The 22,919-nt window shown below is 29.1% G+C and overlaps 2 protein-coding genes across 5 annotated transcripts; both read left to right on the top strand.

Moving 5' to 3' along the window:
- The first annotated feature begins 6,877 nt into the window (after positions 1–6,877).
- Positions 6,878–17,909, top strand: CDKE;1 (cyclin-dependent kinase E;1). Of its 4 annotated transcripts, none has more exons than XM_068614517.2 (16): positions 6,878–7,183; positions 7,250–7,360; positions 7,443–7,546; positions 7,659–7,701; positions 7,825–7,923; positions 9,629–9,698; positions 10,108–10,202; positions 10,357–10,390; positions 10,492–10,576; positions 10,770–10,847; positions 12,411–12,458; positions 12,745–12,777; positions 13,022–13,130; positions 16,555–16,758; positions 16,868–16,934; positions 17,463–17,909. In XM_068614517.2, exons 1-15 carry the CDS (start codon positions 6,977–6,979, stop codon positions 16,931–16,933), a joined length of 1,386 nt encoding a protein of 461 aa, XP_068470618.1. In that variant the 5' UTR covers positions 6,878–6,976; the 3' UTR covers position 16,934; positions 17,463–17,909. The 4 variants fall into 4 exon arrangements, 3 of the variants coding, with proteins under 3 accessions (XP_068470618.1, XP_068470621.1, XP_068470619.1); XM_068614520.2 differs by having other exon boundaries at positions 17,542–17,681; XM_068614518.2 differs by having other exon boundaries at positions 17,531–17,670.
- Positions 17,910–19,753: 1,844 nt separating this feature from the next.
- LOC137812506 (protein DOG1-like 4) lies at positions 19,754–21,468 on the top strand. The gene is made up of 2 exons (XM_068614509.2): positions 19,754–19,886; positions 20,084–21,468. The coding sequence occupies exon 2, from the start codon at positions 20,175–20,177 to the stop codon at positions 21,081–21,083; it is 909 nt and encodes a 302-aa protein (XP_068470610.2). The 5' UTR covers positions 19,754–19,886; positions 20,084–20,174; the 3' UTR covers positions 21,084–21,468.
- Positions 21,469–22,919: the final 1,451 nt, after the last annotated feature.

The raw sequence follows: 22,919 nt of genomic DNA, 5'->3' as shown, positions 1-22,919 counted from the left end.
ATATTTATTTTTTAATGGTACATATTATAGTTGGCATGCTAACCTTAAAATAAATGTTTTTAAATAATTAACTTTTAAATTTTACTTATTCAATAAATAAATAAGAGATATATTTTATTTGTGTTTTTTTTTCTTAATGTGATTATATTTAATTGAATAAAATTAATATATTTCTTTATTTTAATTGAGTGATTTTATTATTGTTGATATTAAAATACTTATTTAAAGTTTAATCACACCTATCCACTTCAATTAATAAAATTTATTTTCAAATAAAATAAATGATAATAAAATTTTAAATAATAAAATATAAATATATATATATATAAATTGATATATTTAATAAATAATACTTAATAATAATATATTATTTTTATCTAATTAAAGGTACGAGGAATATAAGGTGTTAATAACTTTTCTACACATAACTTACCTCTCAACCTTAAATTGGTTTTGCAAATTAATATTTTTTATTTTTCCATAATTTTTTTTAATAAACTATGATGACTCATGTGACAGTGAAACTATTTTTATTTTATAATTTTTATAATTAGTAATCTATTAAATTTTTGCTGATAATCTTATTGGAGAATTTTTATTCCCTTACATAGTTTTTCTTCTTAAGTTATGTTTTTGGTTATTTTTGTTTAAGTTTGTAGGTGAATACAATTTTATTTAAGTTTAAGCTAATTTGGTCATTGAAACTATAATGGACAACTAACTTGTTCTGTGTTTGAGTTTAGAAATTAAATGACAATTTTGTATCGTCCATAGCAGTGTTGAATGCTCATTTTTGGGTTGAAATGTTTGAGACATAAAATTCCTATAATAGATAATGATAATTATGCATTCTGAATCAGTTAAAATATAATTGTGTAAGAGTTTTGAAATGATTTTTAGTTATTAATAATAGACTTTTTGATATATTTAGACTCAAGCAAAAATAAAGTACAGAGAATAGGTATTTTATCACCCAAACAAAATGATTTCAGCCGAGTGAAAAAACAACAAAGAATAATTCCTTCTTCTTTAGACGAATATTGCTCAAATAATGTGATATATTTATATGTTTTTTAGGTTAAAAAATGTTATGTATATAGAAGTAGATAAAATGTTAAGAGCATTATTTGATATGTTATTTGATAAATAATTTTTCTTTTGTTGATAATAATGATTAAAGGAAGTATAATGTGTTGAATTGAATCCTCATATATTTGAGATGATATGATTGATAAGTTATTTATTCTAAAGAATTAACTATATAACTTATTATTAATATATATATATAATTTAATTATTATATAAATCAATATAGATTAAGATATTATATGGTGAAAAATTAAGAAATAATTGTTATTACTAAAACATAATGTTAGTGTATAATTTTGTACAATAAATTTATCAGACTTATGAAAGATTTGTAAACCCATGAACCTTAAAATATTTAGATGTTAAGTATTATTAGGTCATACTTCTTCTATCTTATGACTAATCCAAAGTTTATTTGGTATTGTAACAATTTTTATTGTATTATATATTAACTTAATTGTTATTGATTTTCTCAAAGTTCTTAAACAATAGATAATTGCATATTCAACATTTCTACATCTATATATATATATATTAATTAATTAAGGTATTAAAACTAAATTGTAACATAAATATAGAGAAGATCTCTACATGAAAATAAGTGTTGTTTCTACCCGTATGACAAATACATACGAAAGAAAAACAAGAAAAGAATTAAGGTTTTTTAAGTCTTAAATATCAATTTTAATAACCTTAACATGTAATATGACTTGACCTACAACCATAAGAATCAATCTCACTTTATCAAACATGTGGATCTATATTTCACTTTTGATGTATGAACAATCAAAAGTTACTTGAAAAGTGATTAGGTATATGAGTATTTCTCATTAAAAATATTGGCACATTGACTTAGCGATGAAGAGTAAGTATCAAATAGTCCTAAGTTTGGCCAATGAATATCCTAATCCAATACGATATTTGAACTATCAAGATATTCACCTACTGATAAATACTTTATTAGACCCCACCATGGTTTATGTCTTCATCCCGTAGTGTACCAAACTATGACTTTCCAAAACAATGACTCATACACTAGTATGGTCTTGTTGACCCTTTCAAGAATCACACAACATGATGAATATTAGGATACATAATATTTGTCTTGACCAATAATGTATACACAACATTCAAACATATTAAAAAAGGTATAATAATAATAAAACATATATGCAACTTTCTTTTATCTAAGCTCATTAAATAAAAAATAAGAACCACTTTTACTTTATTTTTTTATTATTTTATATATAACTTTGAATTATAAAATTATTATATTTCAAATAATTTAAAATAAAATAAGAATAAAATAAAAAACTTTAAATAATTAGATATGGATCATTGTAGTAAAATAACATAACAAAAATAAAAACTAATAAAGAGGACGTGACTGAAAATAAATTAAACAACATAGTCATAAATTGAATAAAGACAATACAAAAAAAAATGGTTTTAACGAGGGTTTATTTTTACATTATCCAGAATTAAAACCTCTATTAAGTTATTTACTTAGGTTGCAGTTTCCCCTACTAAACCATCCACGGGGAACGTGTTACCTATGGTTGTTTTAAACCTCAAAAAAAGTCTTTTAGAACCTCTATTAAATACCACAAGTTTAAAAACCTTCGTAGAATACCATGGGCTTCAAAACCTTCATAAAATACCATGAGTTCAAAACCTCCGCTAAATACCATGGGTTTAAAAACCTCTGTAAAATGCTATGAGTTTCAAAATTTCCATAAAATGACTTGTCGTTTGAAATAACCTCTTCGCCACAGACTCAATGGTCGCAACTATTATCTATCTCAGCAACAATTGGTGTTTATTATTACTTTATATATCATAAATACTTACATTTTCTATCAGATGTGGGCTTCAAAGACATGTGTGTTTTTGGCTAAAGATTGCAAGAACATATTGCAAGAATAAATTAACTTTATCCTCACTTTCACAGTGAATTAATTATTAGATGCATTTTAAAATAAAGACCTTAATTTAAAATATTTCAAAATTATGAGAATTAAATATTAATAATTATAGCTAAAACTAAAATTGTACATAAAATATACGTACACCAAAAGTTAAAACAAAATAAGTCAAGTGTTTTGAAGTATAAGCTTGTAACAAAAAAAATCTAGGAATTATATAAACCAACTACCATTAATCATAAAAAATATGCAAATATTGTTGAAATACTTATCATCCAATACTAGTTGTTGATATACTTATTATCCAAGGTTATTTTGCTAAGTTTTTAAAAAAAAATCTGAAACTTTAGAAAACTTATTTGTAATGTAAAGTTACACTTTCAAAATTTTAGAGAATTTAGTTATAAAATATATTAAAAATATGTACTTTTTAATTATTTATTTCCAAATATAATTAATTATATTTATTTATTGAAGTTTGAAAAATCTGGAGTGTTTTATTGAGGTTTTACGATAAATCTTTAAAATTTAACGAAGTTTAAAAAAATATCTATTATTTTGCTTAGGTTTTAGAAAAATCTTTTGAAATTTAACGAAAGTTAAAAAAAGTTATATTTTGCTGAGGTTTAACGAAATTTAACGAAAGTTAAAAAAAATTCGTTATTCTGCTGAGGTTTTAGAATAAACCTTTTGAATTTAACGAATGTTAAAAAAATCTCCGTTATTTTGTTGAGGTTTTAAAATAAACTTTTGAAATTTAGCGAAGGTTAAAAAGTCTCAGTTACTTTATTGAGGTTTTTGAATAACCTATGAAACTTAACGAAGGTTAAAAAACTTTTGTTAATTAAATCAATTCCTATGGCTATATCAATTTGCGCTAAAACACTTTTGTTAAAAATCTTTTTTCTTGTAGTGAGAGGAGGGAGTAAGTGGAGACAAACTAAATAACATATACGAATGCATATAAACATGATTGATGCAACGTTACTGAACATAAATTAAATTACACAAACATGAATAAATAATCAGGATCAATGTGTATTTGAAGATAAATTAAATTATATAAATATAAATAGGGCCAATGTGTAACTGGATATCAATTAAATAACCTTAATTTAAAGAAATAAACAAGACGAAGTAACTGAATATTAAATTAAATATAAATAAAAAGAAAAAAGAAAAGAAAATAAAAGAATATATAATTTAAAACAAATAAAAGGTTAATAAAACATACATAAATTTATTAATATTAATGTAAAAATAGTTTAACCTGAGTCTTTCCTTACATTCGTTACCTTTGATTGAAGTGACTCGTTAGAATTTAAACTTTTAGTGTCTTTTTGGATATAAGAGGTGCATTGTTCAAACAGACGAATGTGAGGGTGCATCCTGTGTTTGTATTCATTGATGCAGAAGGGTGAGGGGCGCAAAAAGAGCAAGAAACCTCATTTTCTTTACCTTGCATCATTGGAGAGAAACATCAACGAAGATAAGAGAAAATCACGTAGGATGATTTTACTTATGTGCCATCTCAATATATGCTATATATATTGATCACTCACTCCCAACCACTGTCATGCATAACTACATACCTCCTTTATTCATGCATGGAATCTCGTTGACTGAGTGTTATTAAATACATTGACTACTATATTAATATCATAAATATATAAATAAATATACTCATTCACGCTCAAGTTAGACATTTTCAAGATTCTTCACCGTGCCTAATCGATTATGCTTGAAAAAAACACACAGAACTTAATCGATTATGTCATAAAAAAAATTGATAATCAATTAAGCATATAACATAATCGATTAACCTCTATTTTTAGGAGGTAATCGATTATGTGGTGTGTGTTAAAACAAACCTAATTGATTATGCATGTTCAATTATTTTACATACTCGATTATGTTTGTTTTTTAAGGGAAGACATAGTCGATTAAGCTCCTAAAGACAGTAAATTGTTTTTTTAAGACAAAGCATAATCAGTTATGTTCATATTTTTTTTTTCAAATTTTACAGTTTTGTTTTTTTATGAATTTTTCCTTTAGTTTTCAAGTGTTTTTTTTTTGTATTTTTTTTTTGTTTTTTTCCAATTTCATATTCTATTTGTATTTATTTTTAGATATATTAAAAAAAATATTTTTTATTAATCAAAATTATTAAAGTACATTATTTGAAATTACAGGCTGTTATTTCATTTTGATTTATTAATAACAATAGAAAATCCATTTAAATATTTAAATTCTAAGAATAGAAATAATAAAATTCAATTGATATATTATAGTAATCCATATTTTGATTTATTAATTGATATATTATAATAATTCAGATTGATTTATTAATAATAATAAATAATTTATTTAAATTCTAAAAATAGAAATAATAAAACTCAATTGATATATTATAATAATCAGACTTTGATTTATTAAGAGAATAAAGAATCTATTTAAATGTTTAAATTTTAAATAAAAATAATAGAATTTAATCCAAATTTAGATTTAGATTTTAATTTATTAACTTGAATACATAATCTATTAATATTTAAATTCTAAAATTAGAAATATTAATATAATTCTTTTATTAATATACATCTAACTTTTTTTTACATTTAACTTTTTAATCCAAATACATCTAACTTTTTTTTACACTTTCTTCTCAAATTCTCACACTTACGTTACATACCTATGGCAAGTTTTCTACATATATACCTTTCTTACTTACGTGAACAGTATAAAAAAAAAGCAAAATAGATTGGACATTTAAGCCTTCCAGCCAACAGACATATTTTTCATAACTCCTAGGTCGTTCTACCTAATTCCACAACCCAAGTAAATTTTTTTTTCCTTTTGAGTATTTTATTGGCATCTATAATTATTTGTGGGTTGGATATATCTAAATGGTTTTGTTCATTCTTTCATTAATATTGTATATTATAAATACAAATTTATATTTTATTATATTATATTTTAATATTTTTCATAGTATATATACTTTATTTACTTACAAATTTAATGATTAAGTTTTTTCTTTTGACTGTTACACTTAAAAGTATTAGTTAGAAAATAAATAATTAATATTTATAATATAAATAAAATATTCTTGTCAAAAAAAGTTATTAATGAAATTATACAATAAACATGTAAATGTTTTTTATCCTTACATTAAATGAATTGTTGAATAATACACAATAAATATTAAATGTTTTGTATTCTCAATAAATGAAATGTTAAATAATAAAAATAAACATTAAATACATTTTGTATCCTTATAATAAATAAAGAATAAGTGACAAAAATTAGTTATTTCATTCATCTTTGAAATTACATATTTTCAGGACTTGTTTGTTTTTATGAAAGTCTCAGAATTTGAATAAACGAAGATTTGAGAGAAAAATGTGAAGAAAATGTGTGTATTTAGATTGAAATATATTAAAATAAATTTATAAAAAAAGTTTATTAAAGTTTGTAAATGATATAATAATTGTAAAGATATTTTTATTTTTTTAAAGATATAAAATATAAAATTACTTAGTTATTTTTGTTTAAATTTAGATAAATTAATTAATTTTAGTAAAAAATACGAGTTAATTGAAAAAAATAATTTATATCTAAAAATTATAAATTTTTATATAAAAATAAATAATTTAAATATTCATAAATTTAAAAATTTTAATTAAAAAATTCTTTTGTATTAAATGTAAATGTAAATAGAATTATTATATTTATAATAATAATAATTATATAATTTATTTATTTATGGAAAAAAATGAATATTTTTTGTTGACATTAAGAATGTTTTTAGAGACTATGCTGTTTTATGACTAAGATGAAACACTTTTGGGCTGAATTTAGTGATTTATCCAATAAATAAATAAACAATACCATTTCAATTTTGACAACATTCGCTTATCCTCGCGATCGAACAAGAGACTTCTTCTTCTTCTTTCTTCGTCGTCATGGGTGACGGAAGTGGGAGCCGGTGGAGCAGGGCGGAGTGGGTGCAGCAATACGATCTGTTAGGTAAAATCGGCGAAGGCACTTACGGCCTAGTTTTTCTGGCAAGAACCAAAACCCCTTCTCCCTCCAAATCCATCGCCATCAAGAAGTTCAAGCAGTCTAAGGACGGGGACGGCGTCTCCCCCACCGCCATCCGAGAAATCATGGTATCATTTATTTCCGCTTCCTTCCACTTTCAATTTCGATTTCCTCTCACTCCTCTTTTCTTGCAGTTGTTGAGGGAGATTACGCACGAGAACGTCGTGAAGCTCGTCAATGTCCACATCAACCACGCCGACATGTCGCTCTACCTCGCCTTCGATTACGCCGAGCACGATCTTTATGTCGGTATTCCGTTCTTTCGATGGCGTCTTTCGCCTTTTTTGTTGAGTGTGAAATAAGAAATTGCAGTGTTAAATGGCGCAGGAAATTATTAGGCATCACAGGGACAAACTCAACCATTCCATTAATCAATACACCGTTAAGTCTTTGCTCTGGCAGTTACTCAATGGATTGACTTATCTGCACAGGTCTGAAATACTGAATTTGAAACATCACTCTTTTTATTTCTTTCTTTATTTTTTCCTTCTTTTGTAAAAACTTGTGAAAGACTTGATATTTTTTGCATTTTCGCCCCTGTAGTAATTGGATGATACACCGAGACTTGAAGCCATCAAATATATTGGTATGGTTTTGGCTACCTCATTACTGCAATACATGTGTAGTTGTTCGTATTTCAAATTGTGAACTTTGTTTCTCAAGTTATTAATGCATTTGGTTTTTTAATTAAATGAACTTTCTTTGTCAGGTTATGGGTGAAGGAGAGGAGCATGGAGTTGTTAAGATTGCTGACTTTGGACTTGCAAGGATATATCAAGCTCCTCTGAAGTCACTATCTGATAATGGGGTATGATTTGGGCTATATCTAGAAAATTGGTGGCCTTTAGCAAAAATTATATTTGAGGCCTAGTTTAGTTTAATATAATTGATAATTTTGCCATTTTATTTTTCTAGCTTTTTGAGCTGCTAAATTATTAATCAAAGTGTTATATGGTCAAATATATTTGATATATTTTGCAATGTAGTCAATCTCAGATAGGATTTAATCAACTTTAGTTCCTGATTTTACATGAGCCCCACCACTTTAGTTCCTTAATTTACATGAGCCCCACCACTTTAGTTCCTTACTTTGTAAAATGACATTCTCTTTAGTCTTCTTTTACTGTAAAACCTTCATCCAAAATTTGTAATGTCTGTGAATCAAATAAAAAATAAGTACATATTCTAAACATTGTTCAAATTGGTTCTCAATAGAGGAAATAAACTAATATAATGTGTATATAAAAGAAACAAAATTGAAAGAATCTTCCATTGAATGTGTGATCTGCTACACTCGTCACTAATAATTGAAATTAGCAATGAATGACTTTGTTGAAGCCTTAAATGATTGGTGACTGTAGACAACTGTCAGTTTAGCTTAAAAGTCTCACCTGGTCTGTGTATGTTAGTGTAAAACCCCTTTACTAAACAATGGTTTGTTAGTATAATTATTTCATGCCCTGTTTGTATCTAGGTGAGGAAAGTCAAGAAACATGGAAATGGCACCAAAATTGAGAATGGATGTGACAGAATAAAATTTTAGCCATTTGCAAAGAAATACTTTCTTCGCAGAATGTGCAGAAAGTCATCAATTTTGAAGAAAAAATATAATAATAATTTAAATATAATATTAAAAAATAATAAATAAAAATTATTAATAATTTTTTTTTATCTTCCTTTCTATTCTCATTCTCTTTCTTTCTTCTCACTTTCCCTTAATCCAAGCAACTTCACTTTTCCTTAATCCAAACAACCTTACCTTCCATTATCTTTTGTTTCATTTTCTTCCTTTTCCATTCCCTTGGACAGTTATAACCAGTTTCTCTTTTAGTATTACTGTTTTAGTTTAACAGTTAGAACCATCCTGAAATTACTTTGTACTGTACAAAAATCCCTGTAAACAGGAGTCAGTGTGCAATATTTTCTCAATTCAGTAGTATACAGTTTTCTTTTCGCTCAACAGGGTATGACCATAAGGTGCATTTTTTCATTTTCATCCACATTTATTATATCCGACATATATTTTATTGGTGTATTTAAGAAATCTTTATCTGTATCTGCACGTGGTTGCACATACATGCATGGTATTCTTAGGATTTAAGAAACCAAAGTCTGGCTAAGTATATAATGTAGACAGGAAATCATTGATTTAAAGGTGATATTACCCCAGCTTCCTTCTACAAGCAGAATGATGGATATGTTGGTTTCAAGTTTACCTTCTTCCACTACCTAGATTGCCATTAGGAGGGAGATAAAAAAAATGGGCGTTCGTTCATACTTTCCTAGGCAAAAAATGGAGAAGGAAGACTCTCCTTTTGTTGGGTGAATGACCATTTGTGTTGGGTCCAACTTTTTACAAATACACCCTTAGTTTGCTGCTATCATTTTATAATATTTTGGTTCCCCACACAAGGGTTGCTTAAATTGTCTGTTCTCTTCTGTAGTCCTCAATTATCAGCTTGCCATGTTTTTGATTATCTGTTTTTTTGAATATAAGATATACTGACTTGCAGGTTGTTGTAACTATTTGGTATCGTGCACCTGAGTTGCTTCTTGGAGCAAAACATTATACCAGTGCTGTTGGTATCCTTTATTGAAGTTTTACTTTTTTTGAAGTATTGGATATAAAGGTGATTTTTTTTTCCCATTTTTTACTGTCAATGAATTTCTGTTCTGTGCAATAGCTAGCTTCAGTTTTATGTTCTGTGGTTCTGTTGTTGTCTCTAGTTTTAGTCAAGACACCCACTTCATTGAGTTATGATTTCAATGAATTGGTGATTTCCACAAGATTGAAATAATGTTTACATTTTAATTTATCCGTGTGGGTGTTTGGGGCAAGCTTATCACTATGGTACACATAAACCAAAGTTAAACTTGTCCTGTATATAGTAACTGAATATGTCTAGCATTTTTCCTTGGGTGGGATTATATTTTTCTGCGCTTCTAAAAATGGTCCAGTACACCAGTCATTTTTCCTTAAATATACATTTAGATATGTGGGCAGTGGGATGCATTTTTGCCGAGTTGTTGACCTTGAAGCCACTATTTCAAGGGGCAGAAGTCAAAGCTACATCAAATCCGTTTCAGGTATTTCTTGATGCAATAAGTTATAGCTTTCTGATTCTGTAGTTGAATACTGTGCTGTAGATTTAGTTTTCTTTGGGTTGGTGTTGAAATATTTTTTTTATTAGAGCTAGTTTTGTCTTTTGGATTTTTCATAATTATTGTTCCACCTTTGCAGCTTGACCAACTTGACAAGATATTTAAGGTTTTAGGTAATTATCTGCTTAATGTTTTTCATTTTCCCTGCTGGTGGACATTCATACTGTTGATGAATATTCTAGAGCTATATCACAGGACATTGTTACTGTGCCAGGCCATCCCACATTAGAAAAGTGGCCTTCGTTGGCAAGTCTTCAACATTGGCAACAAGATGTGCAACATATACAAGGACGCAAATAGTAAGATCTTTTGATATTATTGTAGGTGGTGCTGTCAATTTTCCTTATTAATGTGATTATACACTTATATGTAAGAATGATATTTTCCTTTAATATGTAGTCCTTCTTTACTTACCCTTCATTCTTTAAATTTTAAAATTAAATTGATTTATTTCCACTTTGAAATTAATGGATTTTTTTTGTGGGTATAAAGTGACAACACCGGTCTCTACAATGTTGTGCACCTATCTACAAAAAGTCCTGCATACGACCTCTTGTCAAAGATGCTTGAGTAAGTTTGTTCCATGGATTTTAATTTTTTTTTATTTTTCTATGCCTACACAAAACATAAAAAATGGCTTGTTTCATTTTCTATTTAATACAAAATTAAACACCTAGGTGCAGTACAATAACTTCTTTATATTTGTGAGTTAGTGCTCCCAAACAGTGATGGAATGAATAAATGAGCCAAAACATTTTCTTTCCTTACCATGATGTTGATATGTAAAAAGTAGGCTTGAGATTTTTATTACTTTTACTTGTAATTATACTCCTGTTAACATCTTGTATCTTTAATAATCATGATACTAGTTCTTTCTGTTTCAACATCAGTCTATCTCTTCCTGGTTTTTATGTCATCCCAATGGTTTATTCTTCTTGTTGTTACACTAGTCAACCTGTTAAATAATCTACACTGTGATCTTTCCAATCGTGAAAGGCTGTGACGCAGATGCTTTCAATGTAAAATATTCACCATGTGAGCCATAAACCTATTTGTCATCTGAATTCTAAGAATTTGTTGATATGGACAATGAATTCAAAGGCCCATTTTACTATGCTAAATGTCTTAGAATTTGGGTTAATGATCTACATCAACCTCACAAACTTGACTTATAGGCAAGGATTGCCCAAGCGTTTTAAGCCCCATTTAAGTCATATCTCTGGTTGATATTAGATTACACACCACCCTTGAGATTACAATTAAGGAAACCCTCAAATAGGCTGCAAGATGAGCTAGGGTTGCCCTCACTTAAGGTACATTTCTAACAATACCCCTCATGCTTAGGGCCACATACCTAGAGTGTGGCAATGTAGGTGACATGACAATATATCTAGGATAGACTCTAATATTATTATATTGGGAATAAAGATGTAACTGAACTCTACAAAACTGAATTGTAAGGTGAGGGCTGTTGAGTTTTATAAGCTCTATTTAAGTCATATCTCAGTCAATTTGATATTAAACAACACCTTTGAAGTTGCAATCCGCAACTAAGGTGGGCTTGGGGTGACTTAAATTAAGACGTCTTTCCAACATCTTACAATAATTTACAGGATCTTTCTTGCATTACCTTTGAGGATTAGTTTCCATATTTTATTGTATTTGTTGATTTGTTTCTTTATCTAGTTAGGATTATAATCTAGTACTAGACTGTATGCATAAGGTTTTATGGTTTATGTCTTTTGCAACATGTACAACTCATCATACCATATCAAGTCAGTACTTATTTCAGTGTGTTTGTTGAGTGGCTCTGCGTCCTTTTCCTTCCTCTACCTAAAACATCAGTTTCAACACAAAATTCCATTTTTTAGTTCTTATTTTCTTTTTAAGATGATGGGGGATGTCATAAACCAACCATTCCCTATGCTTAAGTTACATAATTATTTTTATGTTTTACACTCCCCAAACAAGTCCTTTGGCTTTGAAGTGTGGGTTGCACAAGCCAGCCTTTATCTAGCTTCAACTTTTTTACTTGTGAGTGTTGGGGTGACAATGATTGCCTCTAGATTATTTGACCATTGAGGCTCTAATAGTGATTTTACATTTAATATCAGTTTGTGGATTTATGTGCAGATATGATCCTCGAAAGCGTATAACAGCAGCACAAGCTTTGGAGCATGAGTAGGACTCTTTTCTTTTCCTTTTTGTTCTTGGGTATATTATGTGTATCTAAAACCTTGTTTACATTTATTTAGTTATTGGTTTTTCTGTTACTGAAATTTTACTTTGTTCTATCTTTTTTAACTTCTATTTCTTGGTATATGACTTATGGTGCACTGAAAAGGATGTGGTTGTCATCTTGTTGTATCAATATAGTTAAGACTGTGCACTGTGAATTTGGTTATATTAGTTCCTCTTTGTAGTTCAGCTGTTATCTGACAAGCATGCTTATCCTCTGCTTTTCCAGGTATTTCAAAATTGAACCATTACCTGGACGGAAGTGAGATTCTTTCTTACCACTTTTGATTATTCTGGGTTGACCTTTATTCTAAATTCAATGAATAAAACCTGGTCCTATCATTCTCAATTCCTTTTAATTTATTTAAATTTTTGTTGGAAGATTTATAAAAAAAATATTAGTGCAGTTATTTTGTGTTTTTTACGAAAATGGCAGTCCTTATGAAGTCTATATTCCATCAATGTTTATTTTCTTTAACTGAACATTATTGTAAAATCATGATCAGTGCCCTTGTACCATGTCAACTTGGAGAGAAAATTGTAAATTATCCCACTCGTCCAGTGGACAACACAACTGATCTTGAAGGGACAACCAATCTGCCACCTTCACAAGCGGTATGCAATGATGCTTGAGAATTTGTTGCTTTAATATGATTGGAGTATATTCTAAACTGCAATTGCACATACCTAATATATTGTTGGGGTATCTCAGTCTATGGATTTAAAATTTTCATAGAGTAGGGCATGTTAAAAATAGTGAATGCGATGATTCAATTTTGTCCTTAAATAATCTTTTAGTGAAATTATACAGACATAAGTCTACTAGGACCAACAAACCTTCAAATTGTTAAGTATTACATATTTAGAAAAGTGAAGGACTATTTAGAGGATGTGGGTAGTCTATGTGGGTTATAACAGCTGGAATATTTTTTTATGTGAGTGAAAATTTTAAGGTTAACCAGGATTATAGGATGATAAGAAATTATACTCTACAAAGATAAATTACTTTTCTATTGGGTGGAAAGTTTAAGGTTAATCAGGGTTATAAGATAATGATGAATCATACTGTATAATGATTAATTACTTTTTCACTTGTCAATGAACAAAAACTTGAAGATGTTTAGGAAATGAGACCTTTTAAATAGGCATGTTATACAAGGGGAATATGTAAAGAAGAAAAGGGGAGTGAGTAAGAGAGAAGAAAAGAACTTGTTCATATATAAATTTATGATATCTCTAGAAGATATATTATTTTGAACTTTTAATGATGACTGCATGTATTTCCTGCCTGAGAATGTTAACTGCAATTTCTATTTTGAATTTCAACACTTCCTCTGTTCACAGTTGTAAAATACTTCCTTGTAACCTTGTTTTTACTTCTAATTTTGTATCCAAATTGAGAATTGATTGCAGAAAATTGAATTTAAAAGAGATTAGATCGAGTTTACGTGGGCTAATCATATCTATTGGAGTTCATCCAATTTAAAATTTGAGTACTTAATACTACAAAAGAGAAGTTTTAAGAGTCACTCTCTTTCTCAGCACGGTATTCGGTTTCTCTTTGATTAGTATCTTCCATTTAAAAAAAATATTTATATTTTTAACTTATATATTATTGCTTAAACTTAGTTAATCCCTTTCCGAATTTGGTTTTCAAATTTTGAATTTTAACAATCCATTTCAAATTAACAGACATAGATAACATGTTTTGATTGAAAAAATATTTTAGTAATTTCATATTCGATTTTAAAAAAAATACTTGTTTAGGTTATTCCTATCTAATAAAATAGAAATCTCATTATCTGCAATGAATAAGTCCTCCATTATATTTTATTCTTAAAATATGTTATTTCACCATTGTTAACAATATTATTTTTTCTCCTATATACTTATATCATCTATATTTTTAAATTTAATTATAATTTAAAAGTATCCTTGCATTAACTTGCCAGTTTTACATTTCTTACAGATAAGGGAACTGCTTGGAGAAAATGTAGGTGATAGTTAACATTAATAACGTTCAATTACATGGTGCCATGATGTTCATGAACAATTTCAATGGTTTTGCTATGTTTAGTAGAACACAGTTGCCTTTGTTTATAGCTTACCAGTTCGTGACAATTCTAAAATACTACTGTGAACAAGTTGTGTTCGAATCATATGTGGATTGGTAATGACAAGTCATAGTTGGTACTAATGACTATTGTGAACAAGTTGTACTTGAATTTTTTTAGATGTTATGCTATATTACAAAAGTTGTACACATGAAAAATAACACTCTAATTATATAACGAGTTATCTGCGTAATATACCACTTAGCTATATGATTTACATAATTAGAAAATTAGTAAGCCTTTAGATTTTTTTAAAAATATTTGAAGTAAAAGTTATGTAAATTATAGGTATGTTTGAGTAAACTTCATAATTCTTGTAGGAAAAGAAAGAAATAAAATAAGTTTTTCCAAATTTAATATATAAGTGGGGACATACTTTACTCTGGTTTTTAGGGGTTGAGTTACACTTACAATCCAATTTTCTATGATGATATCAGAGAGTATCCTAGCGATGTTTGTTTGGTGTATCTTATCATGCCATTATTAGATCATCCACAAATATTTAGTCCCATGTTTGAAATGTTCAGTCCTTGTCTCATGATGAATTGTTGGAGCCCTTATCTTTATCGTTCTCACTGCTTAGCACAGCTGTAGATTTCATTTTTTGAAATGAAATCTCCAAAGTAGCCCCTGAATGAGCCACAATCTCTTTATTATGAGGTATTTTTTTAAATCAACAAGACACTCCTATCTCTTCTGCTATGGCAGGTCTTCCCTATTTGGTCTTTATGGCTGAATTAAATTGATCTGTTATGGTGGTCACAGTAGCAGCCAGGGGCCACTCTGTTTCCCTAAACTGCTAAAACATACTATTTAGAACTCTATTTTAATCAGCATCTTGTGTTTTCCGTTTTGCACGATAAACATGAGAGTTTTTGAAAAGATGATGCTGTTTTTCTGCACCAGAGTGTGAATATTTAATGACAAGACCTTTTTTTTTGTTTTGTTTTAGACATTTTTTGTCCACATGTGAAGTGGTTGGCATGAACATCTGACTCTATTAAAATTGATTGTTAAATTGGACAGGAAGGGAGATATGATGAATATTGGTAAATTGTGTATATCCTTAATTTAATATATAAGGATGAAAAATGCAACTAGAGTAATAACTCAAGGATTAGGGTGATGAAATGTTTTTTTTTTACCTTAAATTAAAAAAAAAAATTACAATGCTATGTAATTCGTCTAGTTTATGGCATACAGATTACATAATTTGAAAAGTTTGGCAATGTGTATATGTGTGCGACTGACTTAAAAATTATCCAAGTTATATATGCCATATATGATGACTATGTAATTTTTTTTCAATTTAAAAATTTGTTATTTAATTAAATAAATATCGTGATTTGACTCATGATTAAAGTAAAATTAAGTTGTCATTTTTCATGTATACAACTTTTCTAAATCAATTTTAATTATTAAGATTTGCACGAAATATGTTTTCCTCTTTAATATCGGACCAACTCCTTAAAAAATTCATAGATGGTGGAGTAGTAAATTGCAGAGTTGCACTAGTTTGGATATTCTACTAGTATAGTTAAAAAGCTGGATATAATTACTTAACTATTTGTTAATAATATGACAATATGTGACTTTTGTGCATATTATTGTGTGGTATGGTATCTTGCTGAACTTAAATGTGTGTAAATAATCTGAGGGCGAGCCTGTCTGAAGTGATAAAGTAGCCTTGTGAACTGTGAACTAGAGGTTCAGACCTGGAAACATTCTTATGTGAATAATAACTAGGAGTGGAAGTGCATTTGATATCATTGTTCCTTATTGAAATTAAAGTTGCTTGCTTATAAAAAATACCATTCATAGTAAAGTATGGTTTTATACTAGCTTGTGTGCAAGCTTATGCGTGTAAACATGCTCTGCACTTCTGAGTTTTAACTGTGTATGTATGTTTCTTATTTCTGAGTCAGGTAACTGCAGTTTCTGGCAGCATGCCTGGTGCTCATGGGTCTAATAGATCTGTCCCTCGGCCAATGAATGTTGTTGGAATGCCAAGATTGCCACCTCAGGCAATGGCAGCTTATAACCTCACATCTCAGGCAGCCATGGGAGATGGAATGAATCCTGGGAGTATCTCAAAGCAACGAGGTGTTCCACAGGGCCATCCACAACAGGTTTAGTGTTTCATGAGAATTGAGAAAGAGGAGAAGGGGTTTAACTTTCGTTTTTTTGTAATTTTTTTTTTCTGTTGTATTATATTCAAATTTATTATGTTGTGAACAGTTGAGAAGGAAGGAGCAAATGGGGATGCCGGGATACCCTTCACAACAGAAGTCAAGACGAATATAAGGTAATGCAATTTTTGAGTTATGGCTTCACTTATTTATTTTTGGCAATGGTGTGGTAGGCAGACAGTTATTTTAGATATGAACTTGATTTCCCTTGGACTGGGAGATACCTTTGAAATGTGAAACATCTTTAATTGGTATATTTTGAGGGCAAGCCCTAGTGCAACAATAAAGTTTCTACCTAATAACAGTTGTCATATATGTTTTAATCAAAAAAATCCTGTTGTATTTGTAAGGATAAGATTGTGTACAATGATCTCCCCATTCCTTCGTTGGGGAGTCTTATGGCTCAGGTATACTTTTGTTGGGGTGATTTTTATTGAAGAATAAGGTTCATGAGAGATGTATGGGAAAAATTCAAATAAGCTTCGAATTTTGCCATGTTTGTTTTAAAAATTACATGGGAATTTCAAAATCAATGTGTTACTTGGCAAACATCAAGTTAGTTTTATAATTCCAGCCATATTGAACCTGATTGAATACATAAAGTATTGGACTGGTTGTGAGATTTAATATTGTCTCATGGTTAGGTTTGTGCTGGGAGAGAGAACAAGTGAGGATAGATTTGGGGTCTCAATAGTTCAGTGGACTCATGCAGGACATTTCTAGACGCAGGATTTGCCCTCAATTCTTGCTAGCATCGCTTTATTGCATTCAAAGATTGGGTGCATTCTTCACTGGAATTTTGATGCTAAAATGCTAACTGTAATGTTGGAGAGCACCAATGAAGTCATGAAAGGAAAAGGGAATAAACGCAGGAAAAGGGTTAAGTTATTGTAAAGTAGATATACTGTGATCATAACGATTCCACTCTCTTTTTATTTTTCAGCTTTTGGGCAAGATCTCAATGTCAGTAAATCAAATATGAGCATTTTTATGTTTTCAAAATGTAGCATTAAATCTATCATATTCTACTATGTATTTGTAGAATATTATTACCTCTATAGTTCAAATATCACTTGCATTGTTTTCAGGTATTTCCGTTCAAGAAAATTGAAATAAATTATATTTAAATGATTTCTTCTAACTGAATTTTCTTTATTAATATTAGTAATTTTCATTTCTGTATTTTAATATTCTTTGTTTGAATAAAATGCTTTAATTTCCATTTAATACAGAATTCTTTTTAAATAGTTTTCAAAATCAAAATTTTAGAAATAACTGAATTGCATTTTCTTAAAAAAATTATTATACGAAATACTAATTTATCTTAAAAAATTGAATTGGTCTCTTAAAATATTCAATTCCAAACACTTAGTTTTTTTTATAGTTGTTGGTAGTTTAGCCATCAAATTTAAACAAATATCTAAATATGTGTTGTGGATTCTTTAGATAGAAAATATTAAGTGTATTTATAAGTAGTCTTCCTATGATTCCTTTTAAATGCTTTCGTTGCAATTGCTGATACCCGTGGATTCAAATGAATGTATTTGGTGTTAGTAATTTTACTTTGATTAAGAAATACTTTTACTAAAACTTGTATAATTGACAAAATCAAATCTAAGCTAACAATTTCTCAATAACTGTATTTTGTAGTGGTAAAATTCAAATCAAATAAATAGATTATCATACAGACTTTAAGCGTTTAAGATTCAATTTTAAAGTGTTTTAGATCAATAATTGTGTATATGATTCATTTACATTGTGTATAAAAAATGGTGACTGCTTGTGCGATTGAAAAGAGTGAAAGTGGTGGATAGTTGCGAAGACTCATAAGGACTCAAGGTTATGATGTATTGTTTTTAATTTATTTATAATGTATATAACTTGAGAATTAAAATTGTTATATGTTTGTATATGAAGGCGTATATAAATATTGGTTTAAATTTAGATATGAATACTATAATATCGTACCCAAACCTTATCTATTTTCATCTTGTTCCATATACGTATTTAAAATAAAATTATTAAATTATACTATATTTCTCCAACTTTTAAGCACAACTTCAGATCTTATTTGAATGACTTCATTTTTTTTATGTTAAAATTGAAAATTGTAAGTTTTTACTCTAGGTTCGTATTTATGGATCCCCAAATAAACCTATTTAAAAAAAAATATCAAATAAATTTTTTTAAACTTTATTTGCACAAATAAATCTATCTATTGTTTATAGATTATATTTTAGAGAGTTGAATTCTGAACTTTAAATAATGGTGATCTATATTGAAAAGTCTATAGTCAGCATTATTTATGAAAGAACTCTGTTTATAGGTTAGAATTTGGTTCCATAAAATGAAATTTAGTATAGTTTATTTATGCATTTTTTTAAATAATTATATTTAAGAAGAAAAATCTAGCTCTGTGTGAAACTATTTGTGGGTTTGAGACAAATTACCATAATGATCAAAATTAATTTAATTAATATGATTTACACTAAAAATATATATTTGATTTATTTTATGTAAAATAATTTTAATTAATTAATTTATTTTTTAAATAGGTTCCCTATGATATTTATTCTCTTTTATCCGACGGACTTGAATATTTATTATTTTGACAACTTTAAGGCAATTAGCCCCTTTAAAAGTACCTGGTTATCTATAATATATTATGTTTAAATATATTTTTAATCATTAAAATATAGTCTTTAGGAAGAAAATACTATTTTGTCTTTGTATTTCAGGTTAACATGGTGAAGTTCCTTATAAATTTGTTTATATTAATTGAGAACAAGTATACATTTTTTTCTTTATAAATGAGAATGGAGGCATCTTAAGTAAAAGTGTGCAATTTGAATTCATACTTTGTCTTTTCTTTTAACAAAGTTCAATAATTATCTTGAAAACTGTGGGACAAACTTAGCTTTCAAGAAAGTGTGAAGTGGAAAAGCAATATTGAGTTGAGACATCATAGAAATAGCCGACATATATTAAACCTTTCATGCAAAGCAGAAACAAGTTTGTTGTTGTTTTCCTTCCTGTAACCAAGGCACCCTGCAACAGACTACTTCTAGGTACTTCTGCCATATATTTTTTTAGTCTCAACAATGATCTCATCCACTGTTATTGCTATTATTATATCATCTCAACTAGGCTTCACACACGCACTGCACACACATCTCATTAAATATCTTTCATTACATTACATAGCATCATGTAATTTAATCTAAATTAATTCATACCACTTTTGTGTCTTTTCACTTTTCCACAGATGAGATACACTGAATCTAATGTCAATCTCATCATCCAATGGCATGTGTAGACCCTGAAACTGAAAGCCTCCATATCCCACTTGCAAGTGCATGTCTCTCCCTATAAAAACCACACTGTCTACTTCTGTTGTTCTTAAACATTTTTCCACTTTATTCTCAGCTATGTCTGTGTTTCCTTGCAGTTGCAACCAAACCTCTGAAAAGGGTAACCCTGGTGGTGACACTGAAAGCTTTCACCACTTTTTTGAGGGCTGGATTTCTGAGCAAAACCAACATCTGAAGGACCTTTTAGTTGTTGGTGAGGAACTTCAGTCAGTGAAAGATAAGGTGGTTGAGCATTATGAGTCTTACTACAAGACCAAGTCAAGGTGTGCAAAGCAAGATGTGTTGGCCATGTTGTCTCCAACATGGACGAGTTCCTTGGAAGATGCTTTTCTTTGGATTGGTGGATGGAGACCAAGCATGGCCTTTCACTTGCTATATTCCAAGTCTGGTTTGCAATTTGAGGCCAGACTCCAAGAATTGGTCCAAGGGCTGAGAACTCATGACTTGGGAGACTTGTCAGCATCCCAAATATCTCAGCTTGATGAGATGCAAAAGAGGGTCATCTTGGAGGAGAGGCAGATCACAGATTTGATGGCAGGTCACCAGGAGACGGTGGCTGATGCCTCAATGGTGGAGTTGTCTCATGTGGCTTCTGAGATGATTAGAGCCAATGAAAGAGGAGAGGTTGAGGAGAGTAAAGAATTTGAGGACAAGGTTGAATCAACCCTGGTGCAAAAGGAAGAGGGTTTGGAGAAGATCCTGCAGAAAGCTGATGAACTTAGGTTGGGAACACTGAAGGCTATTGTTAATGTTCTGACTCCAAAACAGGCCATTCACTTCTTGATTGCTGCTGCAGAACTGCACCTGAGGCTACATGAGTGGGGAAAGAAGATAGATGCCAGAAAGGAAAATCATGGTACTGGTGAGGGTAAAAACTATAATTCATCAATTTGAAGATAGCAAATACTGGATTGGAATCAATCAAAGTGAAATCTGCAGAAAATTGTGCTACCTTGGATTTTATGTTTCTGTAATAACTCAGAACAAGTTGAAAAACTTTTTTTGGTAGGGTAAGAATATGATCAAATCAAATGAAGTCATTATTACTGTGTATTCTCAGCTTTAGGAAGGAAAAAGTAATGCTTAAATTTAAAAGTCTTGTCCAAATGAAGCAAACAGGGATGTTTATTCTTTCAAGGTTCAATCCAAACATCAAAAGCCTGCTTAGTTGGATCTTCCCATGTTTTACAATGCCAATATTTATCTCAAATCAACCCAAAAGGGGATTTGAATTTGTAAGCAAATCTCTTATGTTCTCTATTGCAAAAATGTTTAGTTACATTGATCAGTTGCCACAAGGAGAGAAATGCTAAATTTTTTGAAATAACAAGTCCGGAAAATTAAAAGATTGAAGAAAGAAAACTTCAGATAGGAAATGCTAGAGTAGAATGACCAAAAAGCATAATAATAGAAAGAAGCACCAACTCTTGTCTGCATATTGTTTAGATAAGGAAAATATATCCTTCTTCAAATTCTGTAAATTCTTGAAATCACAAACAATTATGAGTGATGTGAAATGAACACAAATAAATCTATTATCCACTCAGCATCATCACTGTTTAATACATTTCTGATAATTCTTAACTATCTTTTACCATTACCAAAGTTGCATCACGAGATCAACATGATCTGTCAATGTTATTAACCTTTGTCTACCTATTAGGATTCCTTATTACAATACTATGACTTAATGTTGGAAACATTATCTCCATCCTTCCTCTATCTAGACTTAGACTTTCTCTTGTTCCTATTCTCATTCTTGGATGTTCTTCTCTTTGTTATGAATCCATCTCCATTTTCAGAGTACTTCACCTCACACTTCTCATGCAGTTCTTTCGACACAAGATCAACCTAACTTCTTGAAGAAAAAGTATCTCTTTTCCATATAACAAAACGAAGTTTCGCTTTCATATAATAAGGTAGGTTTTCTCGAAATGATCATGCATCTTAGATATCTTAGAGAATAAACAGAATAACGATAACTTTTGATTCTCATCTTCAATTTATACATCAATATTCTGTTGACCAAAAATCAATCTGTTAAATTCATCCAGTTTTTAACTTATCTTGTATATGAATACAACACTTGTTTCAAATACAAACTATATTTCGTCATTCGTCATATACAAACTTTTATACTTTGTCCATTGTCTTTTTCTTCGACTCTTGCCTTTGTAGGTAGTCATTAAGAGTAAGGAAAATTGCACTATGAGCATTTTGCAACAAAATTTTCTTATCCTTCTCAATCATAACAACATCAACCATAGATTCACTTTTCAACACTTATAGAATACCTTGATGAACACCTAATCCAAAATCATTGATTTCTAATGAACTTCTCAACTTCATATTTTACCAAGGACATTGTTGAGTCAATCCACATTCAGTGCACTAATTTGTTATAGATTTTAAACCCATGTTTACTGATAAACACAATACAAGAATGTCTGAAACAAACACCACAATGAAATGAAGAATAGTAATAAGAAACAAGAAGGAAACACAAAGTACACAAGAAGTTCAGGTGATTCAATTAGAGTATTTAGAAACTCTAATTTATGCTCCAAGACAATTGACTGTACTACAAGTTTTTATTGCTTAAAGAATTAAGGACAAAAACTTAGGAGAATACAACTCAATCGTTACAACCAACATCAATGCATTTAACACAAGGTGCATCCATATAATACAATTATGACATATTTTCACTCTAATACAATTACTTAAGTA

Source organism: Phaseolus vulgaris, chromosome 2 (assembly GCF_051622355.1).
Source record: "Phaseolus vulgaris cultivar YP4 chromosome 2, ASM5162235v1, whole genome shotgun sequence".
Lineage (NCBI taxonomy): Eukaryota > Viridiplantae > Streptophyta > Magnoliopsida > Fabales > Fabaceae > Phaseolus > Phaseolus vulgaris.
Note: the sequence above shows the minus strand (reverse complement) of the source record. Positions and strands in the feature narration are given on the sequence as shown.

Excerpts from the sequence above, each read along its gene's own strand:
- LOC137812506 (XM_068614509.2), top strand. The coding sequence starts at position 20,175 with ATGTCTCTCCCTATAAAAACCACACTGTCTACTTCTGTTGTTCTTAAA.